The sequence below is a fragment of the Pseudomassariella vexata genome, assembly GCF_002105095.1.
Source record: "Pseudomassariella vexata strain CBS 129021 chromosome Unknown BCR38scaffold_11, whole genome shotgun sequence".
Classification (NCBI taxonomy): Eukaryota; Fungi; Ascomycota; class Sordariomycetes; order Amphisphaeriales; family Pseudomassariaceae; genus Pseudomassariella; species Pseudomassariella vexata.
The window spans coordinates 1,350,200-1,375,555 of NW_024467966.1; the positions used below are offsets into that span (position 1 = coordinate 1,350,200).

The 25,356-nt window shown below is 51.5% G+C and overlaps 8 protein-coding genes and 1 non-coding gene across 9 annotated transcripts; 7 read left to right on the forward strand and 2 right to left on the reverse strand.

Moving 5' to 3' along the window:
• The first annotated feature begins 288 nt into the window (after positions 1 to 288).
• BCR38DRAFT_t259 lies at positions 289 to 391 on the forward strand. The gene has a single exon. It is a non-coding gene; the product is annotated as a tRNA-Thr (tRNA).
• A 2,514-nt stretch (positions 392 to 2,905) lies between these two features.
• Positions 2,906 to 5,361, forward strand: BCR38DRAFT_467827 (L-ascorbate oxidase). Its single transcript, XM_040862762.1, has 5 exons — positions 2,906 to 3,165; positions 3,245 to 4,062; positions 4,150 to 4,362; positions 4,441 to 4,916; positions 5,036 to 5,361. Exons 1-5 carry the CDS (start codon positions 3,028 to 3,030, stop codon positions 5,179 to 5,181), a joined length of 1,791 nt encoding a protein of 596 aa, XP_040713078.1. The 5' UTR covers positions 2,906 to 3,027; the 3' UTR covers positions 5,182 to 5,361.
• Positions 5,362 to 6,466: 1,105 nt separating this feature from the next.
• BCR38DRAFT_47953 (uncharacterized protein) lies at positions 6,467 to 7,307 on the forward strand. Its single transcript, XM_040863162.1, has 2 exons — positions 6,467 to 6,548; positions 6,848 to 7,307. Exon 2 carries the CDS (start codon positions 6,862 to 6,864, stop codon positions 7,198 to 7,200), a length of 339 nt encoding a protein of 112 aa, XP_040713079.1. The 5' UTR covers positions 6,467 to 6,548; positions 6,848 to 6,861; the 3' UTR covers positions 7,201 to 7,307.
• A 107-nt stretch (positions 7,308 to 7,414) lies between these two features.
• BCR38DRAFT_487913 (uncharacterized protein) lies at positions 7,415 to 8,021 on the forward strand (the record flags this gene model as incomplete). Its single annotated transcript, XM_040864211.1, has 2 exons — positions 7,415 to 7,549; positions 7,839 to 8,021. The coding sequence occupies 2 exons, from the start codon at positions 7,415 to 7,417 to the stop codon at positions 8,019 to 8,021; spliced, it is 318 nt and encodes a 105-aa protein (XP_040713080.1).
• Positions 8,022 to 8,609: 588 nt separating this feature from the next.
• On the forward strand, positions 8,610 to 10,327 carry BCR38DRAFT_442695 (phosphatidylinositol-4-phosphate 5-kinase-domain-containing protein). Its single transcript, XM_040860828.1, has one exon. The coding sequence runs from the start codon at positions 8,676 to 8,678 to the stop codon at positions 9,858 to 9,860; it is 1,185 nt and encodes a 394-aa protein (XP_040713081.1). The 5' UTR covers positions 8,610 to 8,675; the 3' UTR covers positions 9,861 to 10,327.
• Positions 10,328 to 10,391: 64 nt separating this feature from the next.
• Positions 10,392 to 12,033, forward strand: BCR38DRAFT_526396 (uncharacterized protein). The gene is made up of 3 exons (XM_040865352.1): positions 10,392 to 10,951; positions 11,011 to 11,488; positions 11,564 to 12,033. The coding sequence occupies exons 1-3, from the start codon at positions 10,420 to 10,422 to the stop codon at positions 11,913 to 11,915; spliced, it is 1,362 nt and encodes a 453-aa protein (XP_040713082.1). The 5' UTR covers positions 10,392 to 10,419; the 3' UTR covers positions 11,916 to 12,033.
• Positions 12,034 to 13,714: 1,681 nt separating this feature from the next.
• On the reverse strand, positions 13,715 to 14,648 carry BCR38DRAFT_411965 (uncharacterized protein; the record flags this gene model as incomplete). Its single annotated transcript, XM_040858629.1, has 3 exons — positions 13,715 to 13,962; positions 14,075 to 14,120; positions 14,481 to 14,648. 3 exons carry the CDS (start codon positions 14,646 to 14,648, stop codon positions 13,715 to 13,717), a joined length of 462 nt encoding a protein of 153 aa, XP_040713083.1.
• Positions 14,649 to 16,603: 1,955 nt separating this feature from the next.
• Positions 16,604 to 21,825, forward strand: BCR38DRAFT_496744 (uncharacterized protein; the record flags this gene model as incomplete). Its single annotated transcript, XM_040864754.1, has 3 exons — positions 16,604 to 19,307; positions 19,366 to 20,548; positions 20,602 to 21,825. 3 exons carry the CDS (start codon positions 16,604 to 16,606, stop codon positions 21,338 to 21,340), a joined length of 4,626 nt encoding a protein of 1,541 aa, XP_040713084.1. The 3' UTR covers positions 21,341 to 21,825.
• A 2,668-nt stretch (positions 21,826 to 24,493) lies between these two features.
• BCR38DRAFT_487917 (uncharacterized protein) lies at positions 24,494 to 25,129 on the reverse strand (the record flags this gene model as incomplete). Its single annotated transcript, XM_040864212.1, has 2 exons — positions 24,494 to 24,858; positions 24,910 to 25,129. 2 exons carry the CDS (start codon positions 25,127 to 25,129, stop codon positions 24,494 to 24,496), a joined length of 585 nt encoding a protein of 194 aa, XP_040713085.1.
• Positions 25,130 to 25,356: the final 227 nt, after the last annotated feature.

The window sequence follows — 25,356 nt, forward strand, 5'->3', positions numbered from 1 at the left end:
GAAATCTAGGCTAGTGCTGGAGGGCTGGACCCAGTGGTGGTGGCTATGCACGAACCATATCTGACAATCAGCTTTCGTGTTGTTGGACCAAATTGACTGTCAAAAGACGAGGGACCCACTCGCTGTAGAATTAGGTATTTTTGGTAGTTATAAGGTCTGACACGTGTTAGTATGTGAAGTGTTCGATCCTTTCTACATATTGTGGCTTCTCGTTGGTATGAACCGCTACTGGTATTGCAAGCTTGATCGTACTTGCGAGGCCCCAAATGAGCCAATATATATCTCACGGTCGGCTGGTGTAGTTGGTCACTTCGCTGGTAGACAAGTCCCGATTTGAGCCTCGCCCACTTGGGTCGGTGACGAGTCGCGGGTTCGAATCCCGCAGCTGACACACAAGGGGGTTTAGTCAACCCTTACGGCGCGCTGCCCACCTTGTTGACTTCGCCTACCTAGCGATAATAGGGAGATTGGTGCAGTTTAGGATTACGAGCATCCTAGCCAGTCGACCGTCAAGCACTACGTCGGCGGAATATAACTCGACAGCCGGTCCAGAATTCGAATCGTTAATCCGACCCCTTATCGGACCCCCTCTCGCCGCGATTCTTGCGAGCGTCTAGACCACGTTACGGTCTATCCACTTGAGCGTATGGTTGAGATGTATACGCTCGACGAGAACCCCAATTAGCAGATACTACGACTTGTCGCGACAAAAAATAGTCGAGCATCTTCTGCCATCAGCAGCATCCCACCCCTGAGGACGAATTTAAGTGCCACATTACCACGCTTATCGGTAGTTCAGGCAGGGGTTGTAGCACAGACTTAGGGAGGGACAGGAGGTTTAGTAGTCGTTTGGCTACAAGTTTACCTGTATAACCGCCCGACGCGGCTTAAGGGCCCGCTATATCATCTATAGCCCCTTAAGGGAGTAGTACTTGTAGAGGTACCGAGGGTTAACACCTACGGCGAATTTAATATTATTTTTTATATGTCACGGCATGTTCACGCTTTCTTTGGCAGGCGCGCAGGCCTCTGTATAGTGCCGGCGCGTTGTCCGACCGCATGCAAGGCAAATTTGAAGAGCAAATGAGCATAGCCAGTTTTTGGCATCACTGACTTCACCGAGATCCCAAACAGGTATATCTGGACGTCCCGAGTGAGAAGTGAAAACTACACAACTTTCGTATTAGTGAGTATGCTACTAGACCTTTACCAAGCCCTTATCTGTGGATAGTTCATGTCACCGAGGCTCTAGGCTAATTGCAGCCAAGATGACATCCAAAACACGCCAAAGTAACGGACTTCCTGCAAGGAAACGATAACCAGCGGGAAGTAATTAGATTACGCCTGGTTTGGCAAGTTGTTAATTCCCAACCGATATGGATTATTTCGGCACGAGGAGGTAGAGCGTCCTCTCAGACGACTTTCCACCAATGTAAAGATTGGCATCGAGGAAATCACCTTCCAAGACCCTCCCTGGATCACGGGATCAAGTTAATATACCTAGGTTATTTGATTATTTCTTGGTGCTGGCTGCTTAGTGCTGATGTAGTCAGGGCCAAACCTTCAGTCAGCCCCGCCGCTCTGAAGCTGATCAAGGTTGTTCCCACTCGGTCGTGTTCTCCATATGTGCCATGGGAATTAGCTGTCATGAAGCGCTTCCATTCGTCTGTGGATGCGCATTACTGTGTGCGCGCGCCTTTAGGAAACATCGGAAACAATCCAATTGGGTGGTCGTCCTCTACCTCGTGTTTACTCTGGTATCACCATAAATATCCGGAGTATCACTTGCTGCGTCGAGCTCAACCTCCACTGCAGCTGTCGTGGAATATTCTGCCTGGCCGATGTAATTGGGGCAACAGGTGCGAAAGTCTATTCCTGCACTATCGACTGTCCTCTGTGGAGCATCCGAACTTTCGGGAAACTTTAGCTACTCAGGCTCAAAGCCAAGCCTAGAATCGGCTAGCGAGTCAGTTGTCTAACTAAATAAAACACCAGTGGCCGTCAAGCATCCTTAACTCTGTCAGCTGTCGCGGAACAAATCATTATATTAGTTGGCGATCAGCAGGCTAGACGGCTGTCCGCACGGTGCATCTCAAAACCAAGTTTGTTCCTTGCCGGCGTTTCCGCAGGCAAAGGGGACCTAGACATAACCATCTGACACGCCGTAATATGTGCGGCCCACCCTCGGATTGGTTCGCCGTCAGACCACTGGTCTCAAATTCACCTAATCTGCGTGTAGCCGAGCGGCCGGAATCTCGGACTCGTTGGATCGTCTTCAGGGCAAGACAAAGGCATGGAACAGGTGCCGAAAGTTATAATTAAGCTGAAAGCTTCACAGCTCTAGGCTTGAGTTTTGTTCCTGAAATAATTCCTTTTGGGCTGCCTCCTCTGATTCCTGGGGCACCCAGAATCACACAGATACCCCCTTTCGTGTATTTCTCCCTTACACCCGGAATCTAAGACGATCGGGCCTGTTACACGAAATATAGGTCGCATTTGAGGCGGCCGGCGCCAACACAATCCGCCGTAGTCTACCGGCATGGGTCCGGCAGTAAGTGCTGCCTGCATCAAGCTCCCAAAGGGCTCCATAACCACCCCTTGGCGGAACTGTTCTGGCAGTTTTAACAGTCCAATCAGATATCAGAGTGGAAGTTCATGCGTGAAGTGTCTGTGTCGATTTCCTAGTGTAACTGGGGACTCTCTCGGAAAGGATGAGCCCTGCGCCATAACCGTATCCACCGCCATGCGACCTAGTACTAAGTTCGCTTGCTTGGCAACGTCGTCCAACCAGCACCAGCACTTGTTCTGTAGGGGGCCGGCCAGCTGGTGCAACGGTGGGCGATATTAGACTGGTGATCTTCCAAATTGTCTACCGCCAAGACCAATCAGTCACCAACCGCCATGTCTCTTCACCATCATCGTGCCGCTTCCAGCTTATATAAGATCTGAGTAGGGGCGACATGGGAAAACCCACCGAGAGAATCTACTAGCATTCTCGCCGTCACTTTCGCCTCAGCACACGCCAAGATGAGGTGGTACTTTGATAGACTGTTGTTTCTATGTGTTCTTAGCGGATTATTGCCTGCATGTTGTGCAGTTTTCAACAGTGTCCCTCACGATGAGACATGGAAGCCGGAATACGTACTCATCGCAACGGCGCAGAACGTGACCATCAACTGCGAGTCGAGGTACTCGGTCGTCTTCAACGGCACTACCCCTGGACCACCGCTGTACATGCAAGAAGGGAAGACGTCTTGGGTTCGCGTTTACAATAACATTCCCGACAATAATGTTACGGTTGTATGTTGAATTACCAGCCACACCGTCCAAAAATACTGGCAGTACTGACAAAAAACTCCTCCAGCACTGGCATGGGCTCAGTCTAAGGACCGCCCCCTTCGCGGACGGTGCCCCACTAGTGTCACAATGGCCTATTGCACCCATGGAGTTCTTCGACTATGAGGTCCACCCAGAGGCAGGCGACGCTGGGACATACTTCTATCACTCGCACGTCGGCTTCCAAGAGGTGACAGCCCATGGGCTGCTGATCGTTGACGGACCCAGCAATGCTACGACGCCGTACGCATACGATGACGACATACCATTCATCTTTGGTGATGTTTACGAAAGCGAGGATGAGCATATCGAAGCGGGTTTGATCGCCAACCCGTTTAAGTGGTCGGGAGAGCCGGCGGCAATTGATCTGAACGGGAAGTCGGGCATTACATCTTTCAGCGACGCGACGGATGAATCGTGCACGCCGGAGGTAATAACCGTTGAGCCAGGCAAGACGTACCGACTCCGATTCGTTGGCGTTACGGCATTGTCCTTTGTAATGGTTGGCATTGAGGGTCACGACGAACTGACCATAATCGAGGCTGATGGGCAGTACACCAAGCCGGCAACAACGGACCACATCCAAATCGGCAGTGGTCAACGCTTCAGTGCTCTGCTCAAGACGAAGACTCAGGAACAGCTCGATGCGGAGGGCAAAACGTCCTACTGGATCCGGTATGAGAATCGGGATCGGCCGACCAACATCTCAGGTTATGCTTTGCTGGAGTACAAGACCGCCTCATATGCGACTAACCGTACGACGAAGAGGAGAAATCTGCTGTCCGGCCTGCTGCCCAAACTGCTGCTGCCCAGTCTGCTGCCCGACCTGCCAGTGACGTCCCCTGTTACCTTGACTCGGAACGTCTCGGAATACACAAGTTGGATGGAGTACACTCTCGAGACCTTGGCTCCATTGGATGTGTTCCCAACAGCGAGCGAAGTCACGCGGACGGTCTACATCACTGTCCGCCAACGCATGGTGGATGGGTTCTTTAACGGAACTATCAACGGCGCGTTTGCATGGGTGTAAGTCAGCCCCGCTCTTCCCTACCTACACATTCATATATATCCAGTCCACGCTACCTCGGACTAACAAAACCAAAGAAACAACAACTTAACCTGGCAAGAAACCACGCTCGCCGCCCAACACTTCGAGCCGTACTTGATCACGGCCTACAAGACAGGCCAGGTACCGGATTACGACGCCGCTCTCGCCAACAACGGCTGGGACCCAGCCACGCGCGCCTTCCCGGCCCTCGTCGGCGAAGTTCTTGACATCATCTGGCTAAGCAACTCGGGACCCACAGGCGGGTACGACAACCACCCCATGCACGCGCATGGGCCGCACTACTGGGACTTGGGGTCAGGCAACGGGACTTATGACCCCGTGGCGAATGAGGCGAAGTTCCAAGAGAATGGGTATATACCCGCGAAGAGAGATACGACGCAGTTGTATCGGTATGTGACCAAGGACGCGCCGGAGACTACGAGTGGGTGGAGGGGGTGGAGGATTAGGGTTACAGAAGATGATGTTGGGGCTTGGATGATGCACTGTCATGTGTTGGGACATATGATTATGGGTGAGTACTTGGTCTCTTTGTTTGCTCTCTTGCTGTGGAAGGAAGGAAGACGTAGCTGGAGGAGGGGAAACGAAACAGGTGTGAGATGTGAGTGTTGAGCTGACGAACTGGACTTATAGGCATGCAAACCGTTTGGGTCTTTGGCAATGCCACCGATATCCTCACCGAAATTCCGCAGCCTTATCTTGACGGGTATTTGGAGTTTGGGGGTAGTGCGTATGGAAATGCGTCGTATGACCCGCTCGTGGTGGAGGCATTTGATTAAGTTGTATGGTTGAGAACCGCAGTTCGGGTGCGATGAAGTTGAATGAACCGATTGAATGAATCGGAGATTCCGAGCTGTTTTTGGACAAGGTGTAGAATTTCGGGTTGGAAGTGAGGTTCGATTCTCTACATGCTGCTTGTCTGGACAATCTGAACTATCTACATAGGTGGAGTTTACCCCGCCTCCAGCGCTGTTTCAGGTGCATTTCGGACACCTGTGTATCTCCAAGCGAGTGCAGTACTAGATACTAAATATTGCTGACACAACGGAATAAACGCAATGATCATGAAGTGGTCTTTGAGGGCTACTGCTATTACTGGAGCACGGCACAGTCGATATATCTTAGCCTATAATGTAGCGAATCTGAAATTTTCAATACATATTCAAGATGTACGATAGATGACGCAAAGTGTGCATCGTCGTCGTCTCAAATGCTATGCAACATGTGGCTGGTTCCAGGCGTGTGCTATATAACAGCGTCAGACCGGCTTGAAGCTATAAAATATCTGCGCCCAGCATCCTGCAGTGTCTTCGCTACATCCGCTTGCAGGTATATAATATATAATGAGGGGTCGCAATATCAATCATATCGTTACAAGGGAAGTCATATTTCCAACAATTTACAAAGGCTGCTAGACCTGCTTGCCAAGCCCAAAAACGGCGATTTAACCCACTGCGTTAAGGACGTCTGCTTGTCCTTTTACAGCTGTACTATAGTATGTCACTTTTGACAGTACTTCCGAATACTAGTAATATGCGCCAGATTATTAGTAGCTCCTCAATAAATATATATACTACATAAAAAATAAGTGCACATACCCCAGTTCGGCAACAACCTCCCTATAAGTCAGGTTGGAGGTGCAGCCAGTTCGTAAGTGCTATGGGGGCTTGTACGTGGTCGCGAACAGGATAGCATATACCCGCGACAGAATCGACCAAATCGGATAACTAGTTTGGCATGTTCGGACATACTATTCTCCGCCAAATTCGAATACATTGAGTATAATTGACAAACTAGCCTTCGGGGTCCTCATGCCGAGCTGTTGCTGGCGCCGTTATTTGCCAGCTGACCACTCAACCACCGCCCCATCGTCGCCATTACCGCCGAGTCTTCAGATTCTGAAAATGGCTGTGGCTGCGAAGCCGACTCTGACTTCTTCGTTACATGCTTCTAAGCGTTATATTTGAACTTTGAAAGATAGTTCCGAATTTGGTGTGATTTGGTAAAGCTCGGAATTATCGGTCAAAATTGACACAGAGCTCAAAAGGAAAAAAAAAAAAATAGACGTCCTTGACCTACTGCTATCGGTCAATAGCGACGTCTGTAAATGAGCTTGTTACTCACCATTTTGGTGATATCCAAGAGGGTAAGCTGAGTTATCTCCGTGATCCCCATGCCTTCCCACGGCTTGTACGAGACGTATCATCGCATTCTGTTCACTCATCACGAAATGCATTATGCTGTTTTGAGCAAACCATACTTCCATTGATATTGGTTCATCTTCAGGCCTCTTCATACATATTTATATTCTCAGATGAGTCACCTTCACTGGAAAGAAGCCTTGAGCGATGACAAGCATATTTGTGATGCTCCATCCATGATGCAGAGTACACGAGAAATTCTCTTGATGGCCAACCGACATCACAGCTAACTCTCCTGCTGGAGCACCAACAGATCACATGATCCTATCCGGCGCCTGCGCCGCCTTGGCAACCATCAACATCCTCGTCCTCATGTTTCGCCACGCAACCCATTTCAGTTTCAGTCGATCAAAAGAACAGGCGGAGTCGGTTTCTTTCCTTCGTTCCACCACCTGCCGAATACTAACAACAAGATCTAGAACATTGAAGATATGTGCCTTCATCCCCATCTACTCCATTGGCTCCTGGATTTGCATCTCTGCACCTGAGGCGCACGTCTACCGCCAACCCTGGCTCGACACCGCGCAAGCCTTCGCCCTGTCCTATTTCTTGCTGCTGTTCTGCCACCTCCTCGCGAATCCCTCCAACAAACAATGAGACACCTTCGCGCCCATGATCAGCCGCCAGAAGGAGCTAGGCGAGTCGGTGAGCAAAGCCGTCCCCCCTGGAGCAAGGCGTGGATATTCATTTTTCAGTATCCCATTGTGGCGAACCTAGTGGAGGTATTCATGGATATCACGAGGCGGCTAAGTTATACTGCGAGACGAACCGGAGGAAGGAATTCGGCCACATCTGATTGAATATTGTCCATATGTTCTCTTTGCCCCTGGGTGTTATTGCCGTCATTCGAGTCTGGAAGGTGCAGGCTGAGGAGTATAAACCGCATCGGGCCCTGCAGAAGCTGTTTGCGTTTAAAGTCATCGTGCGTTTGACTTTTCTGCTGCAGGTATGTCCCGCCTTCTCAATATCCCTTCACTTTTCTCATCTATGGTCTGGGACCCATCGCAAAACGGCCAGACCAAACCCACAGATCATCTACCTCATTCTCCAAGGTGTCGACCCCACTCCCCCTTACAAATCTCTTCCGAATTTACCTAAGCCGACGTCCAAGTCGGTATCTCTCTCATGGTCATCTGCATCGCCCTCGTCTTCTTTTCCATCGCCTTCCACTACGCTGCGCCTACAGCGTTACTCCCTACCGTCTCACCTCATATGCACCCTGCCCGCTGCCCCAGGTAGCCAGCAACGACGACAGCGAACAGAGTCGCTTCAGCTGCCATGGTGGCCTCCTCGGCATCAAGCCCTGGAACAGCTTGATGAACCCCAAGGAGTTCATCTCGGTCATTATGTTCGTCTTCAACATGGAGAGCGAGGCGTATCAGGCGAGCTTTGGTCAACAAACAGGGCAGGGAGGTTAGCGATGGAGCATGAAGTTATAGCCCCGTATCAGCGGGCGCCGCCAGCGTACCGAGACAACCCCCGGAAGTTACACAAATACTCCCAACTCTGTTGCTCGCTGTGGGGATATAAACACATAAAACCAGACAATAAAACCCTCTTTGGTTCCATATTGTCATGTAGTCATAATTTACTAGCTATCCATTTCCGACACCATGTTACTTCTTTCCAGGCGCTGCCAGCACCAGCGTACGCATGTCATGTAAGAGCACTGCAAGCGCGCAACGGTGATGGGCCACACTGAGACAAACAACGGAATGAAAGCACTTACTCAAAGAACATCCCATAGACATTGACTTCGCACTATTCTCAAGGCGTTTCCGGTGATGGAACCTTGAAACCCCAAAGTTATTCATGGAGAAGTACTCATCAGTTCTAGAAGCTCTTGTCGACAAGACTCTAACCTTAGTACTTTTACCTGAAGGGCAGAGGTGTTAGACCCGTGTTAGGTACCACTGCATGGCACTGACGTCATATCATGACGCCTGCGGACCATTCCTTCCGCCAGAGCATCGACGTCGAAACCAAAATCCGCCGCAAGCAAATGCCACAGCCTCATAAATTCATAATCCCGTTCTTCGCTACTTATTCATAGAACGAAGAAATCTCCCAGAATGGCGCGCAGGGAGACTTTGATCGCACGTTCGATCGTTTATTCGCTGTTGACGGCGAACCGCGACGGGGAACCCAAGCGCCATCCCTCCCTCTTGGCGCGCATCTTCGGCCTCTTCAACCTCTACTGGCTAACATTCCAGCTCGTTCGGGAGGATCTCTTCAGCGCACTTCGAGACTTTTGGGCAATCAGAGACGAAGATTACAAGGCGAGCTTCGACTCGGAGTCCAAGTATGACAGGAACAAGAAGATTGACTCGCTGCACGCAATGGGCGACATGGGGTACAGTGGCTCGACCTTCTACCGCACCAGTGACAGCGCCTATGTAGTCAAGTCGGTCCCGCGTCGTTTCGAGCACATGTTCTTCAAAAACGACATGCTGCTGCCGTATGTAGACCACATGCACGCCGAGCCGTCCAGCCTGCTGGTTCGCATCACCGACTTCCTTGAGTGCACGCAAAAGAGCATCGGCACCCTGCTAGGGCTCGCGCCGAGCCACCACATTGTCATGGAGAATATTCTGTACGGGCAGGATCAGTACTCCGACGAAGGACCCCAGGCGAAGTGGGAATCATGGGATTTGAAGCCAACTTCCTACTTCTACCCGGAACGAGACGTCGTGGGCGGTGCCCTCGCATCAGAGGCTACCAAGTCCCGGCTTGCGGACAAGTTTGACGACAAAGTTTACCTCAGTCTTAACGATGCCGAGGACTTCAAGGCGCAACTTGAGAAGGATACCAAGCTACTCGCCAACTGCAACGCTGTTGACTACTCCCTCTTTCTTGTCCGGGTCTCCGCAGAAGTAGCGCCTGACTCGGAAGCCCAGCCAGACCTCCAGTCGGGCGAGACGAGCAGCCAGCCCGTTCCACCCGCACAACCACCGTTCGCCCCTCCGGGACTTCCGACCTGGCGCACCGGCATCAAATCCAGCGATGGGAAGAGCGTGTACCGGGCGGCTATCCTGGATTTCTTCTGGGCGAAGCACACGGCGCACGCCAAGGCCATGACGGGGCTGATCGAGAGCTACAATGTGATTGATGAGCAAGGGCCCATGAGCGTCACGACGACGAGCTCGGAGTATCGGGAGAGGTTTTTGAGGATGTGTCGGGAAATGGTTGAGGTGGAGAGAGGTTGGAATGGTCAAGGACAGGTTGAGGAACAAGGCGAGGAGAATGGCGACTCGTAGTACCATAAACGGAGTCAGGACATTATGGATCTTGGCGTTAGGTGGCTCGGCATGTTTCATTCTTCAGATACCCACTTGATACAACATGGTCGCCGCGCTCACAACTTCGCGCGACCGTGAAGATACACAAGCACCCAACTCTAGCATCCAGCGACGCAGCACCGAGTAAACAGCTATGAAAAGACGTTCCGTTAGGTTGACGCTTGTGCTCCCGGATTGCCCGGGAATCGTTGGACGACCCGGCCCCGGGCGCCAGTCCAGCAATGCGATATTGACTTTGATTTAGAGTTTTCTCCTCTTAGCACATAGTTATATAGGATGCTGCGTTCCACATCGCAGATTGAACTTCTATGGCAGTCGCATTTGTGGGGCAATACTTGGGAGAGGTCCTGGTATATAGATAGGATGATTCTTGCGTCTATGTTAACGAAGGTACTATACGCACAAACATAGGGACTTGCTGAGCACCCACCACAAGGATTTTATTTTGTCCAGTGCTCTTGACAAGTCGATTAAATAGTACTTGGATACAACACTATACCTGAGCAACTAAATCATCATGACGAACCCCGCTCCGGCCCCATTCAACATCGCCATCATCGGCGCCGGCGTCATCGGCCTTAAACTCGCCCTCGCCCTCCTGAAACGAAATATCCCCACCACCATCTACGAGCAAGCCGGCCCGCGGCGGGAAATCGGCGCCGGGCTGGCATTTATGCCGCCCTGCGTGGAATACATGCATGAGCTAGACCCGCTTATCGCCGAGACGTTCAACAAGGTCCGTGTGCTTGGCGAGGGGAAGATTCAATTTGTGAATGGGAGGAGTTATTATGGCAAGTCCCGCAGTGGTGGCGATGGTGATGGTGCGGGTGAGAATCAGGGATCCCATGATGATTTCGAGCTCGGCTCGGGAGGTCTGCCGGCTTGTCTCAGGGCGCAGCTTGTGACGGCGCTCGAGGGGTTGTTGCCCGAGGGGGTGTTGAAGTTGGGGAAGAGGGTGGAGGAGATTGTTACTCCCGAACGTGAGGGTGATAATGATGAAAAGATAGTGCTGCGTTTTGCGGATGGGACCACCGCGGAGGCTGACGCGGGTATGTATACACCTTTTCCCTGCTATGAGAGGGTGAAAATCTCACAGCACATGATCTAGTTGTCGGATGCGACGGAATCAAATCCCGCATCCGCGAACTCGTCCTCAGCCCCAACGACCCGGCCGCCTACCCGGGGTACACCCACATGAGCGTCTACCGCGGGCTCATCCCCATGGGCCGTGCTATGACTGCGATAGGCGACTCCGCAGGCCGCGGGTTGGTGATGGAGCTTGGACCCGGGTCGCACATTGTTCGGTATCCCATCGCCGGCGGGACATTGCTGAATTTCCTCGCCTTTCTAAGCAATCCCGGTGAATGGGAAGGGGATAAGATCAAGATGACGGCCCCGGCGAGTAAAAGCGATGTGGTGCTGGCGTTTGCTGAGTGGGGGGAGAGTGTGAGGGCCCTGGTTGAACTCTTGCCAGAGAAGTTGGATTGTTGGGGGATGTTTGATACGGCAGAACATCCCCTGGAGTGTTATGCATATGGACGGGTTTGTTTAGCGGGCGATGCGGCGCATGCTTCGTCTACCCATCAGTAGGTTTTCTTTCTTTGATTCTTCACCCCAGTGTGGTGTTGTCCTTGCATTGGATGACTGACTATAGTTCACAGCGCTGCCGGTGTGACTCTAGGCATCGAAGATAGCCTAGCCCTCGCGGTTATTTTAGAGAGCGCTGCATCCAAACTGCAAAGCCCGGAGAACACAAACAGTAGGCAAAAGGTTCTGGCTGCGGCTTTTCTCGCCTACGATGCCGTAAGACGCGAGCGCTCGCAGTGGGTTGTGCAAAGTAGTCGTCATCTGGGCGAGCTCTATCATTGGGAGGATCCTGTGATTGGAAATGACTCCGTTAAGATGAAGGAGGACCTTGCTTGGCGATATGAGAAAGTCACCGAGTTTGATTGGAAGAAAATGCAGGCTGACGCTGTGAGGGACTTTGAGGAACGCCTCGAGAGGAACTCATAGTAATCGCATACGGAGACTACTTCGCATGTTCGATCGATTCAGGGAGATCGGTATCAGATATTTAAGAATGGAATGACAAAAAAGGTCTACTTGTTGTTAATCTACCAAAATGAATATGAAGAAAATTTTTGATTCTGAATTCGAGGAATATCTCAGGATATACCGCGGAATCCCATGTCAGACCTTCGACTTGCTTGCTTTAGTTACCAGCGGGGGACTTCCATCCACGCACTTTTTATCGTCTAGAGGAAAACAGCGATACCAGATTATTGAAACCATAATTCTTCGCGATTTGTATCGTCAAGAGGCCGCGATGGGACCATAATGTAGCCTACATGCGGATTAAACATAAGACCTGCTGGTGAAAGAACACGCTGACCATCACTTAAATCGAGGTGACACGTCGAACCGTCATCAATACGGTGTTAGACAAGCAATAAAATCTGCAAGTTGGAAGAGAAGGCGGATGTTGGTTGAGTAAGGCCGAGTATTACAGTTCAAAGCCTGAGTCGTTTGATACGTCTTCATGGTATAGAATAGACGCCTCGTGGTTTGCTTGCTATACGTGTAGGTGAACATGTAACACGTATCGAAGCACAAAGGCTCGCTAGACACTGCGAAAGACGAGTGGATGACCCTGCCTTCTTCGCTTGAAACTATTGCATCCGCGGATTCGCGTCTCGAGTCTGACATGATCACGACCGGTACATTGTGTGAAATACATATACCGTCGTCACTGAACGTAAAGGGAAATAATATATCAGAAGCGGCCTCAAGTGGGTTACTGCGAGTCTGCGATCGACAATTAAGTACTGATGAATCTGGGGTGATCATAACATGCTCGAATGTTCAAGCATTGTGCTCATGTGATTTACAGCGTGGTCTGTTGACTGGATTTCACGGCACGTACAAGCTTGGGAAGGAGAACGGGATGACGATGTCTCTCATATCCTCGTTGTAGCCTGTTACGTAGTTCCAATACTACTTAGCATAATGGTTGTTCATGAGTCACGGGTATGAATCCTAGGATAAGTCTATCTTTGCTTGGAATATGTGTTCGCCAATTCTACAGACTGAGGGTATGAAGTTGCGAAGTCCAGCATTTCGGAATACTGGTATAGTTTAGATAGTGCATATTATTCGATGAACTGCCGTGACAAGCCACACAATAGAGGCTCAAGTGACACAGGCTGAACGCGTTTACTTTCGCTGCAGAAGGTGTCACAATTGTCTGTTGACATGCAAGCATCGGCAACTCCCAATTGTTATTTCCTTCATTCGTCTCCTTGCAGTGCCCTTCCAAGTCGACAAATCGCAGTATCAAGACGCATGCTTGGCATGTTGTTCACCGTTGAATTCATGCACGTGAAAAGGGGCGGCGCCCAACCGAAGGCCATGAGGCAGGATCCCCAGTCATCCCTGTCGGATCCCAGAAGCGCGGGGTCGGATTTCTGGGCCATTGCCAACGGGGCCCTGCTGCGGATCTTGGCTCTCCGACCGTTGAGGCAGGGGGCAATGCCGGGTCAGCCGGACGTGATTACCGCTTTGGGTTCCCTATGGACTCGCGAGAGTGGCCAGAAGTGTTCGCGAATCTTGTAGACGTTGCATTGTTGAAACATGGCTTGAGGAACTTTGGGGGATGATCTTTCCAAGGCTGGCTGATCTCAAATATGACCGCGGCTGCGATAGCACAACCAGGATGCGAACAGGTCCCAACTGCAGTAGGCGGAGTGTGAGTTTAATGTAACCGGTGCAACTAGAAGTTGATACCGCGGATCAGTACGGCGCGAGACGACCGTCTATGAATTCTTTTCAGATTTGATGTTCCTGGTCCAGAGCTCAAATGATCTGCATATTGGACAGTCCAACTCCAGGTCTGAAATTCTGAGCATATGGACGCTTAAAGCCATATGTGACTGGCTTGAAGGTGGCTTGGAGTCGGAGGCAGTTGCCGACGGTGGGTCATCACTGGCCCGGCCATCGGCACAAGAGAGCTCCTCTTCATGCTGCTTGGCCAAAGCTAAGAAAAGAGTAACCTGAGCGAATACTGCGTATACATAGTAGTAGGTCAAACTTCTACAGCTCTCGCAAGCAAGTCTGTGTGCGAACTTCCTCTCACGAAGCACGGACGGGCGCATCGACAACTATGGAAGGCGTACCTTGCAGTGGTGCAACGACCGTAAAGAGGCTTGCTTGCATAGCTGCCTGGGTGTATGGGCTGATGCGTTGTCTGCACTACCGATTGACTCGTTGTGATGGTGTTGCATTGTCGAGCTGGGCGTTTCGACTCGTCTGCTGTCGACAAGTTGCACGGGTCACAATATGCGGTGCTGCATGAGAACCCAAACCGTCCTTACTGCCACGCCAATCCAGGCGATAGAATGCCTGTCGCCCGTTGAGTCAGACATCAGACCTGTCAAACTATGACAAGACATCGTTCCTGCATTCGACTTCTATAAGTATTTGAATTTGGACGGGACGCCTGGTGCAGTCTCATGTCGCTGACGTCCGTGCCTTCACTTGGCGCCACTACGATGCCGAGTTCAGCTCCTCCCAAATACTGACGGAGCTTTTCCAGTGCCGACGGAGGAAACCTGGGTGTTGAATTGTGGTAGTCAGGTATTGGTTCGCTGTGGCAACAGTCTGCAGCGTCAGCTCGGCATTGTTGCCCGAAACGTGGTGCTCCGTTTGATAACCAAGTCCGTCGCCCCCCTTTTCTTTCTCATAAGCCATCATGCAGGAACAACTTGCAGCAATTCATGAACGCAGCAGCTAAGGGCTGAGGTGGAACACTTACCAAAACCTTAACTCGCTTGGTTTAATCCCTATGACCGGTAGGGGTCTATCAGATCGTGGTAGGATGAACTGAACCGAGTCAGCCCTCTGGTTACTGGATAAAGTACTGAGTAGAGCCTAGGTAGAGCATTCGAGAATAGAATTGCATGCTAACATGAACAACCTCACTAACCCTCGATCACGATATGACGCCGTGATGGACATCGCACAGACTCTCCACACTGCGTTAGAGGAGAACCCTTATCCAATGGGACGTTTTAGGCATATTGAAGGGGGTCGTGATGGATTTGATGACGAAGTGCTCGTCCCATACAAAGCACGGACCCGAAGAGAAGGAAAACGGCTCACTCTTGTATTTGTGGGGGTCAACGTACTTTGCAGTCCCAGCGTCCCGAGGGTTTGTTCTTGGGCGGATAGCTCCATGTTCTGGGAAGGAGCTCCCTGTAATCGGCTTGCAAAGAAAACTTCATTTGTGTTGATGTTCGTGCAGCAAATTACCGACATTCCGGAAATGGCGAATGCATAATTCCAGGATTTCAGGGGGCATCCCTCGAGTTGCAAAGTTGATGGAAAACGCCCTGGGGCAGCGATTGTTGCTTTTTGCATATGAAGTGAACTGCGACGTGCATTACGTGGGATGATCCGTAAAACTGACTTGAACAAGTGTTGCGATGTAAGCTCTAAAGTACGGATTTAATAAACCAGCGTGGAGCACTCCAGTGCCAACAATAGCGTGAATGTCAACGACGTAGGAAGGTTGAGCCAATCCTGATTCTCCATTGAATCTCCTTGCTTTTACAGCAGTATCTTGTCTAGGTGTCCACTAACGATGGCCCATACCAGAACCTGCTAAGATAACAAACTTCCGAGGTAACTTGGGGCAGCCGTGCTGACTCTGTCCTGCTTTCTAGACCTCACAAGGGAGGGTTCATCTCAAATGAGCACTCGCGAGTCAACATTAACCTTCAGCGTCCACAACCATCCGTGGCTCGTTATCCTTTGATCTGTTGTAGACAGACGGGCTAGTTGCTGACGGCGCATCGCCCGAACCGTCAAAAGTCTGTCAATTGATAGTGCACCCCGTTGCCACTGCCTGGTCCCGGTCTGTAGCCCGCCAAGCCTGTCTCGATCGACAGTGCACCCACCCACTGAAAAATGCAGTGCAGCTCTTTTGGGAAGTCATCAAAACGAGTACAATCTCTTCACTGACCCCCAGACATATTAACAGTAGTGAGAGAGCTCAAGCTGGAGTTTATCACCCGGATCTTGCCCTTTCTGGCTGTTTCAGAGCTGCTTTTGGCATAGCTCGCCAGTGGGCAGACGGCGCGCCTGAGACGGGTAAATAGTTATTGCCGTCTCTGACTTCTTGTGCCTCACCAGCACCAAATCCCGGTCGACAAGAAGCGCAACCCTGGAACGCTTCCAAAGTTTGCAGGTTGCGTCTACGCCTTGTACTCTATTTCCCGTGGTGGATTTCCCCGTGGTGACCTAGACTGGTAATTTTGCCTCACACCATCCGTCAACAAGGACGCCATTCATTTGGGTCAACCGCCGCTGTCACCATCCGGCAAATCGGTCGACCCCAGTCTCCCTCTAGACCCAGAACGAACTCCCACCTTTGGCTATTACCGACGGCACCAAACAATTCGAGTGCCACGACTGCCTGCTCCGTATCCTCGAACCATCTCGAGCCGAGTCAATCGACTGCCGAAGACAACGACACGATTCGACCACAATTGATGCTTCGGCTACACCTTGCACGTTGTGTTTTGTATGGCGGTTTTCACTGGTGGTAGTGCTGTCGCTCCTGCTGTCCGACTGTCTTCGTCCTCCCCGATTCCAACCGGGCCAATCGATTCGGCCCTTGCAGCTCACGGCTCGACTTACACATAATGCACTCAGAGAACAACCGGCGCTCGCGCTCGCAAAGACGACGACCGGAACTCAACATAAACACATCGTCGCAGGCCAACCGCGACCGGGATGCAGTGCCCTCCACCCCTCCAGCAAGAGCCAGGGGCAAGCCGCCCGTGTCGAGCCGGGCGCTTAGAGTGCAGCCGCCGTCCATATCGAGCACCACATCGAGCCGAGACGGAGACTTCGAAGACTCCTATCTAGACAACATGACGCCGGTAGACGGGGCAAACAAGGAGAACGATCCAGATTTCCTCAATGATCGCTCCCGAAAGAGTGTGAGGGATTCACACGATCTCTCCTTGCCCGCGCGCCAAGTCACCAGGGACTCGCTCGTGACTAACATGCTCATGTCGCTCGATCAATTCTCGCTGGGACAGATTCACACTCCGCCAACTTCCAAGTCACCGTTCGACGACGGCCCTAGCTACGGTCCATCAAGAGGAGACGAATTGTCCAGGTCCATGCCCCGACCAACAGCCCACATGCATAGTTCACAGAACCACGGCCACTCCCATGGTTACAGCTCCGACTTGGAAGGAACCGACGACGGTGCCAGCAGGGTATCAAGTCAAGTCTCTCGGGGGCGACGTAGCAACAGCAGTTCGGGCTTCCAATCGAGCCTAGGACGCATCAGCAGCATGCGCGAGACGACTTCGCAGCGAGGAAACACAATGACGTCTAGTAGTGGCCGCGCATTACACTCGAGGGGCGGCAAGACGAGCAAGAACAGCAGTACGAACAGCATCGATGCAGGCTATGCGCAAGTTCTCAGCAATCAGCGCTGGGCACACGGAATCGGTGGCCGGTCGTCGAGCTTCGATTACGGACAAAGACCGTCGCTTACCTTGTCCAACGGGCATGGGAATGGAAATCCATGGAACATAGAGTTCTCCAATACATTCCTCAGTGACGACTACGAGGCTGCGCCGACCCCAACAGTTCCCGTAGGCCCCCGTCGACCGTATCAGCCCATGGCATCGATGTCAGCGCCTGCTCCCGTCTTGGAGCCGGAGCCCAAGTCGCCTGCTTTAGAGAGGAAAAGGAGCATCCGTTCAAGGAGCGGTACGGCAGGGAGAGCTGCTGCTGCGGCCAAGTTTGCTAGTGACATAGCACCACTACCACCGCCGCCTCCGCCGCCGCCGCCTCCTCCCCCTCTAACACCGCCTTTGGTCGACGCGGACTCTGCGCCGGCGCCACATGTCGGGTACGAAAAAACCAAGGACAAGGAGCCCGTGCACGGCGGCCCAACCACTACTACCACTACGCAAGCAAAGGAACGACCGGGATTCTTTAGGAGGGTATTCGGGTCATCTAGCAAAACTCTCAATCATGCGACTACCTCGGCCCACGTCTCGCCGGCGTCAGTTGAAACAGTCGAGCGTCCCAACTCTCGAACTCAACACATCGCATCCCAGATGAAGCCCAGCTCGACTGCCCCACCATCCAGAGACTCACAGCACTCCCAGCACCATGTCATTCAGAAGAAATCATCCTTTTTCCGGCGTCGGAAGAAATCTGTCACTGAGCCCCCGCCCATCCCTCAACCGCCAATCGATGTCCTTGCAACCCTGGACCCCATGGATCTAAGCGTTGAGAGGGCCAAGGGCGTCGACAGATCCGAGGCAAGCCCTGTCAGCAGCTTGCGGCAGGTTATGAACCCTTATCTGAAGGGTGGCGCTTCCTCGGCGCCAGGTGCGCTAATGGCACCCCGCCGCGATCGCGGGTCTGTGTCTCCCGAGTATGATGTTCAAGATCGCAACGAGGCTGAAAGAAGATGCAAAAGCCGGGGCTTTTCGCCCGACTATGAGCCTAGTCCAATTGCCACCATTAGAACCGTCAAGTCGCAGTCTGCATTAGTGATACGCAGTGGCGAGTCAGTGGTCGACAATGCACCCAAAATGCCTAAACTAAACGGCCCTTCCCGCGAACCTCCCAAAGTGCCTGTGGCGCGGCCTCGATTGACGCAGAAGACTACATTTTTTGAGGACAACAGCGATACCGAGGCTGACAAGCAGCCCAACGAACTTCGTCGTGTAGAAAGCCAGCGCGTACCGGGCGCTTTCCCTGCATCGCCACCACTTCCGTCCAAGGAGCATCCTGAGTCCTATGCATCCATCGACGAGCCGAGATTAGAGGACTTCCCCATGCCCGTGAAGTCACCAAGCCTACTGCTACAGCCCAACTCAACCGACGAGGAAGAAAAGGCGCGATGCTCTAGTCTGGGACTTCCCATCCAGAGCCAGCAGACTTCGATCAAGACGTCGACTTCGGGCAACAATACACCTCGCTCTGCGGCCAGCTTGCCCAGCGTGAGGATAGACACGGCGGAACCCAGCCCATCGACCATGGGTTCTCCACTGGACGAGCCCGAAGTGAGCATTGGGGACATCACCGAGGACGACCGGAAGAAGGCACAGATGATGTACGACGGCAACGAGGATTTCATCCAAAAAGATCGTGCGGCCGCATGGATGGGCGAGGAAGGTCCCGTACGTCAGCGTACTCTTGAGGCCTACATGGAATTGTACGACTTCGCAGAGCGGAGCATTCTCAACAGCCTGCGGCAGGTATGCGACCGTCTCGTCTTGCGTGCCGAAACACAGCAGCTTGATCGGATACTAGTGGCCTTCTCCAAGCGCTGGTGTGTCTGCAACCCCAACCACGGGTTCAAAGTTACAGGTAAGTCTGACTCTCTCACACACATTACATTGCTTCTAGCGCTCACACTTTATACCAGACGTGATCCATACGATGTGTTACTCTATCATGCTCTTGAACACCGATCTTCATCTTGCAGATATTGAGTCCAAGATGACTCGCAGTCAGTTCGTCAAGAACACCATGACCACCATCAAACAAGCCATCGCCGATTCTGCACCGAGTGCCTTTGAACGGCCCAGCATTCTTCCGGGGAAAAATGCACTTGTGGGCTTGATGGAAACAGAGATGCGGCCTTCCCCGGAGAAAGAACCCGAGGCTGAACGCAAAAATTGGAGATCATCTTTCCTGCCTCCACCTAGATCTGAGTCCCGTCATGGTGAGCACGGGGAGCATGAAGAGGATATATGTGGCCCTCTTGTCAAGGCACCGTTTAATGGCACGATGCGCGCTTGGGAGGGCCAAATGGAGCTGGTGTTGAAGGATATATACACCTCCATTCGCGATGAGAGGCTGCCGTTGTTTGGAGCACCTCCGGAGCAACATGCTCCGCAGCAGGGTAGTGGGCTCTCGGTCATGGGTATGCTGAAGCGCACCCCCAGTGTCCTCAGCAAGGCACCATCTGAAGGTGCCTCTGCTCGTGGCAGACCTAACGATTTCAATCGCCCTAATGCTGGACGCTGGAGCTCCAAGAGCCGGTCGAGACCAAGGATTGGAAACAACGGCTTTTCCTCAAGCCGTACCAGCTTCGAAGACGGCAACTCATTGTGGAGCCCAACCGTCTCATCTGCCACCTGGAGCCGTTACTCACTTGGCCGTACGCAAACCTCGAGTCTATCGGTCAACTCCTTAGGCTCTTCCTATCCACATAGCGACTTTCAGCAGTCGATTGGGTTCGCCAATGCCCTTTCGCAGGCCATTATCCGCGAGGACGGACCGATGGGCAGTTCCCAGTCCATCATGAGCGACGAGGATACTGATGCGGTACTCCTAGACGACGAGTCGCTCGAGCTCACTGGGCCCCCCTTCGCCAAGGAGGGCATGGTGATCCACAAACACCACCTTGACGGGATGGACAAGCGGGCCAAGGATAGGACCTGGGTTGAAGTGTTCGCCGTCATCCAAAAAGGCACCATGAGCCTCTTTTCCTTTTCCACCAAGTCTATGCGTCAGAAGGCACGGGTTGGTCGAAAGCAGATGCCGGGAGCTGTGGTGGGCGGCGGCAACTGGCAGGAAAATGCTACTAACCTAGGCACATTCTCGTTGCGACAGACACTTGCCTCAACTCTTCCCCCCCGGGTTACTCTCGATCCAGAGCTCATGTGTGGGCACTCAGCTTACCCACCGGTGCTGTGCACCTCTTCCAGGTCGGCACCCCAGAACTCAGCAAGGAATTCGTCATCACGGTCAACTATTGGTCTGCTCGACTGTCGACACATCCCCTTGTTGGTGGCATCTCCAACATTGAGTATGGCTGGAGCGATGCCTGCATCAACAATGCCCTAGTGACCGCTATTAATGATAACGGTCCTCTCCCGCCGCGTCCTGGCTCCGCCGTCCCCGGTCGCACGAGCATGCATAGCCGCAGCGGCAGTCGGCAGAGTAGCCTGCGCTCCTCATTTGATGTCGGCGGTGGAAGCAACAGGGCCAAGTTGCCCGGTGACCGGATTCATATTTCCGACTGGCAAGCGCCCGCGCAATCACTGCGCCCGAGCAACTGCAGTGAGGCGGAACAGTACGAGACCCTGCTCGCCTACGTTCGTGGCATCGAGGAGGAGCTGCAAAAACATAACCAATTGCGCTCGCCTATGCTCTTGGCCTTTACGCCGCGCAGTACGAACGCTCAAAGGGCATTGGCCAACTGGGAGAAGAAGAGCCAGTACCTATTAAGGGAGATTGTGAAGTTCCAGACATACGTCGATTGTCTGCAGCATGCTGAACAACGTCGCACGGAGATTTACCACGAAAGGGATAACGCCAGGCGCGCGGCCAACGGGGAAGACATTAGCGGCGATGAGAGCGGCGATGAAGATATTACGTTACGACTCGATTGAGAAGTTCCGAGGTGTCCAAATCACTCATATTTACCTGCCTTTGTTCGCCAACATTACGTATCACTTCGACTTGTCGTTATTACTTCATTTAGCCTTATCACTATCATATTTCTACTTTTTGGGTTACGGAAATCTTTCGAAGGGGATACGGAGCGACGAAGACCAAGATCAGAGGCTAGAAAGGAAGAAGGAAGCATGCCCGGTGTTTGTTCTGTTACTCTCTTTTGGACCATGGGTTGTTGGCTTCTTGATACCCTTCCACACTATATTGCTTTGCTTTGTTTTTTTTTTCGTTTGTGAATTGCTGAGGCGATCGATGGGTTATTAGCGTAGCAGATGGTGCGGGATGAGAAATATACCGTATATTTGTTATATAAAAAGTGTATTTAGCAGTGAACTGTTGAGGCTGGGTTGTAATGTGCTGCATATTCAGATCATGGTTGTGCTCTTTGTGTGCTGTCACCATACCGCCCGGGGAGGCTGGCAAACAATATGATACGTGTTTGGCACAGTCGGGTGAACTAATACGGTAAGATGTCGGCATGTGTTTACTTCAACGGTTAATGTACGAGATGCATGCATGAATTGCACATGAACCTGTTCTCGATGGACTGACAAGGAAGACAGTCGGTCACATGGCTCCAGCTGGGACAGTGGGAATCATCTTCTCTAATGTCTTTCACTTCTCTTTCCCGAAGTCTAATTAAAACTTACGTCCCTGGTCTTGTCAGTTGGTCTTGATCGAACTTAAGCTTCTCTCACGTAGCTATATTCGTCGGATCTCGGCGGATCCACATATCGTGAGCTCATCACATCAGCAGAAGCATGTCTCCCTTTCTAATCAAAGCCATAGCTATTACACGTTGTCATCTATGAGCTTCACAAAAATGGGGTTTTGAACGGTAGTAGTCCTTGGCCTGACAATGTGCGCCCCAGCAATTGTGCATGTGAGGGAGGTTTACTATAGTGGAAGCCGGCTTATGCATGACGCTTTATACTTACCAGGACTTCTGTCAAGGTTCTGGGTATGGGGCCAAACCTTCGTGATCGGCCCAAACAGCTATTTTGGTTTGTCAAAGTGCTGTGCTGGAGGGCCTGTGTGACCATGCGATTATAATCTGGCTCTGGAGGATCTAGTTGCAGTCTATGTAACCATAGGTCGTCCCCTTCATCGAATGGATAGAGCTAGCAGTCATCCATTCCTTAATTTCTAACAACTTCGGGTATCTTTTCTAATAAGTGAGATCTGACTATGGAGCGCTAGGATGTAACTTCTCGGTTATATTGCGATCTCCTTAAGGAAGGGGTGCTTCCAGTCTATCCTTTCATACTGGAAAACGCCAAAGTTTACGTATTACACTACACAAAGCCATAGCTACACGAGCGCGGCATCTGGACTATCAAGTGGTCTGCTTATAACCCCGATTTGAACCATATAGAACACGGATGGAATGCTCTGAAGGCCATAATCCGTAAAATAGAACCTAGTTGGGCCGAATCGAGCGATTTGACCTGCGTCCGTGGCCTCATTCAGTCCTTACTGGTACTGATGACCGCAGTGCGGGAAGCAAAGAGCTGAGAATGCAATACTGAATCATCTATGTTATGAAGTTTACCGAATTGAGGTACTATGGGAACTGGCCGAGAACTTCATCATTGAAGTTATAAACTCTGATGTGTTGGGTGTGCTCAACGTGGGACCGTTAGGAGACTGACGTATTGACGTTCACTATTACTATGAGCCCAGACCGTCAGAGTAACTGAGAACCCATCCCAACACATCATCTCGACGGCCACAATCACCACGACAGGGACTTGTGCGAGTGCTGGAACGACGGTGAATGCCGGGAGTGGGCCGATTAGAGACTAGTTGGGATCCTTGCCGTTTGAGGTCGTGAGAGGTGAACCAAGAAATTTACTTCTAAAGTGGGATATGCAAATGCTGATGAATGGGTGGTAGTTATTGCATACTTGATTTGAACACACCTCTTCTCTGGCAGCAAAGAACCTGAAACATACCTTTTGATTAATAATAACCTAGCCAAGTCGTATCTATTTTTGTTTGTATTCTACTCATCGCTGTCCAGAACATAATTAGTCCCCTATTTGATTATTTGGCGTAACAGGGCGGTAATATCAACAATCGATAAAAATACCGAAATGCAAGGTAATGCTGGAGTTTGACGATTATTCTCTTCTTCAACCATACCCAGACCATTCGGAGAAATAGTGATCAGGGGCGTGTGGTACGTCAAACAAGTCCGGTTAAACTTGAGTTACTTGTCTCATTTCAGGAAATGAACAATCTGAAGCAATAGATGGAATGAGAGAGGATAATACAGATACGTAGCTAACTCGTTGCCAAGTTAAATAGGTCAAGGTCCACCAGTGAGTCATCGCCATCAACACCCCTTCGGTTCGAAGATCTTAGGTGCCACACTTCCCCTGTCTAGGCCTCACCACCTCCCTCAAAATGCACATTCCGCTCTCTCCTTCACTACGTACTGAAGCATCAAGACTCCCCAGCTCAATTATGTGCCGAGTTGATAAAGAATTGGGTTGCAAAGACAGAGGAGATGATACGGCACAGCTGCACTTATCTCGTTACCTGACGTTGTGTGCCTTGCATTGTACAGCTGAGCAAGAACGATTGCATTTAACCATCATTTCCCAGGGCAGAACGCCATTGGATATGCTCTTGCAGAGACCAGCGTTAACGGCCACATGCAGGAGACTTCAAGAGTTCCATACAAGCTCCATTAAATTGGGTGCAACATGTCGAGATACTACCAACGGTGGCTTCATAAAATTGAGCTAAGTAGATGAACTACCCATGATTTTGTACGCTAGCTACGACCGAAGGCCAAATTGAAGAAAAGCGTGACAATCAGCCCTGAACCCCTGAACATCTTCTGAATGTGCAATCACTCTGGCAGTGAGACTGGGTCTGGGGCTTGGTATCATACCTGCGTACAGTATACATTACAGGGCATTGTCAATAACCAAAAGGCCGCCGCCAGTGCTGAGTGATTGAGCCACGTGGCCTGCTAGCTCAATGGACGATGCAACATTAATGTTAAATAGACGAATGGGGTATTATCATTCCTAACTGTACAAACAAGGAAGACCGAAGTCTTATCCTGCTTAACCCACTTACGTACCAATCCCAATAGCCTCAGCCACTTGATCCGCACAGTTGTCCCCTCCATAGTCAATGCAACACGCATAGAAAGCCACATCTCTCTGCGGTGGAGACACGAACACTATCTCCTCCGACCCAAAAGAAACCCCGTCCAAAATGCGCTGTCCCTCTCCATCTGGCTTAATATTGCAAACCACCAGACTGTGACTGAACAAATCTTGTGCGCTAAGCATGGTCGCACCCGTGGAACCCAGACATAGGGAGACGAAACCCAGGAAGGAGGTCAGGCTACGCTGGTCAAGGGGGTTGCCGGTGGCGTCTACGAAGTTGAAGGAGGAGAAGGCGATGCCGGTGATGGCAGATGGGGCGAATGAGCCTGTGATGCGATAAGCCAGGGCGGAGGATCAAGAGGGAAGTGGGGGCTTACCAGGGTATACAGCCTGTGATGGGGTATGGTATAGACAGTCATCGTCGAATAGGGGCACATTCAATAGCGTGGTCGGTGCTGTACTGTCGTTAGGCAGTGTGATATTGAGCTGAATGGAGGGAAGAACGACATTTCCAGGGCAGCAATATTCGTCGACTACTGAGCAATCTTGGGCAATGACGGCAGCGAGGGCGACTGCTATGAACACAAGTGTGATCATCGTGATCGTCAGCTTTCAGGTGACCACCGTCGCAATATGAAGATAAGGTAAGAATGCTCGATGAGATATTTATTCCGTCTCAGTAATTAATTGGCCTGTGCACGTGTTGGTACGACATAGCAAACAACTACTTCAATCTGCCCCGCCAGATGTTTGCAGTCCAACATCACTCGAGAAACTGGCCACTCGGGATGAGTGATGTTGGCCTTCCGAACTCTGCGCCCGAC

Bases quoted from the DNA above. Each gene is read 5' to 3' on its own strand.
- BCR38DRAFT_467827 (XM_040862762.1), top strand. From the start codon at position 3,028: ATGAGGTGGTACTTTGATAGACTGTTGTTTCTATGTGTTCTTAGCGGA. The intron at 4,363-4,440 runs GTAAGTCAGCCC...ACAAAACCAAAG, and splicing joins AACGGCGCGTTTGCATGGGT to AAACAACAACTTAACCTGGC. The intron at 4,917-5,035 runs GTGAGTACTTGG...CTGGACTTATAG, and splicing joins GTTGGGACATATGATTATGG to GCATGCAAACCGTTTGGGTC.
- BCR38DRAFT_47953 (XM_040863162.1), top strand. From the start codon at position 6,862: ATGATCCTATCCGGCGCCTGCGCCGCCTTGGCAACCATCAACATCCTC.
- BCR38DRAFT_442695 (XM_040860828.1), top strand. From the start codon at position 8,676: ATGGCGCGCAGGGAGACTTTGATCGCACGTTCGATCGTTTATTCGCTG.
- BCR38DRAFT_526396 (XM_040865352.1), top strand. From the start codon at position 10,420: ATGACGAACCCCGCTCCGGCCCCATTCAACATCGCCATCATCGGCGCC. The intron at 10,952-11,010 runs GTATGTATACAC...CACATGATCTAG, and splicing joins CACCGCGGAGGCTGACGCGG to TTGTCGGATGCGACGGAATC. The intron at 11,489-11,563 runs GTAGGTTTTCTT...TATAGTTCACAG, and splicing joins CATGCTTCGTCTACCCATCA to CGCTGCCGGTGTGACTCTAG.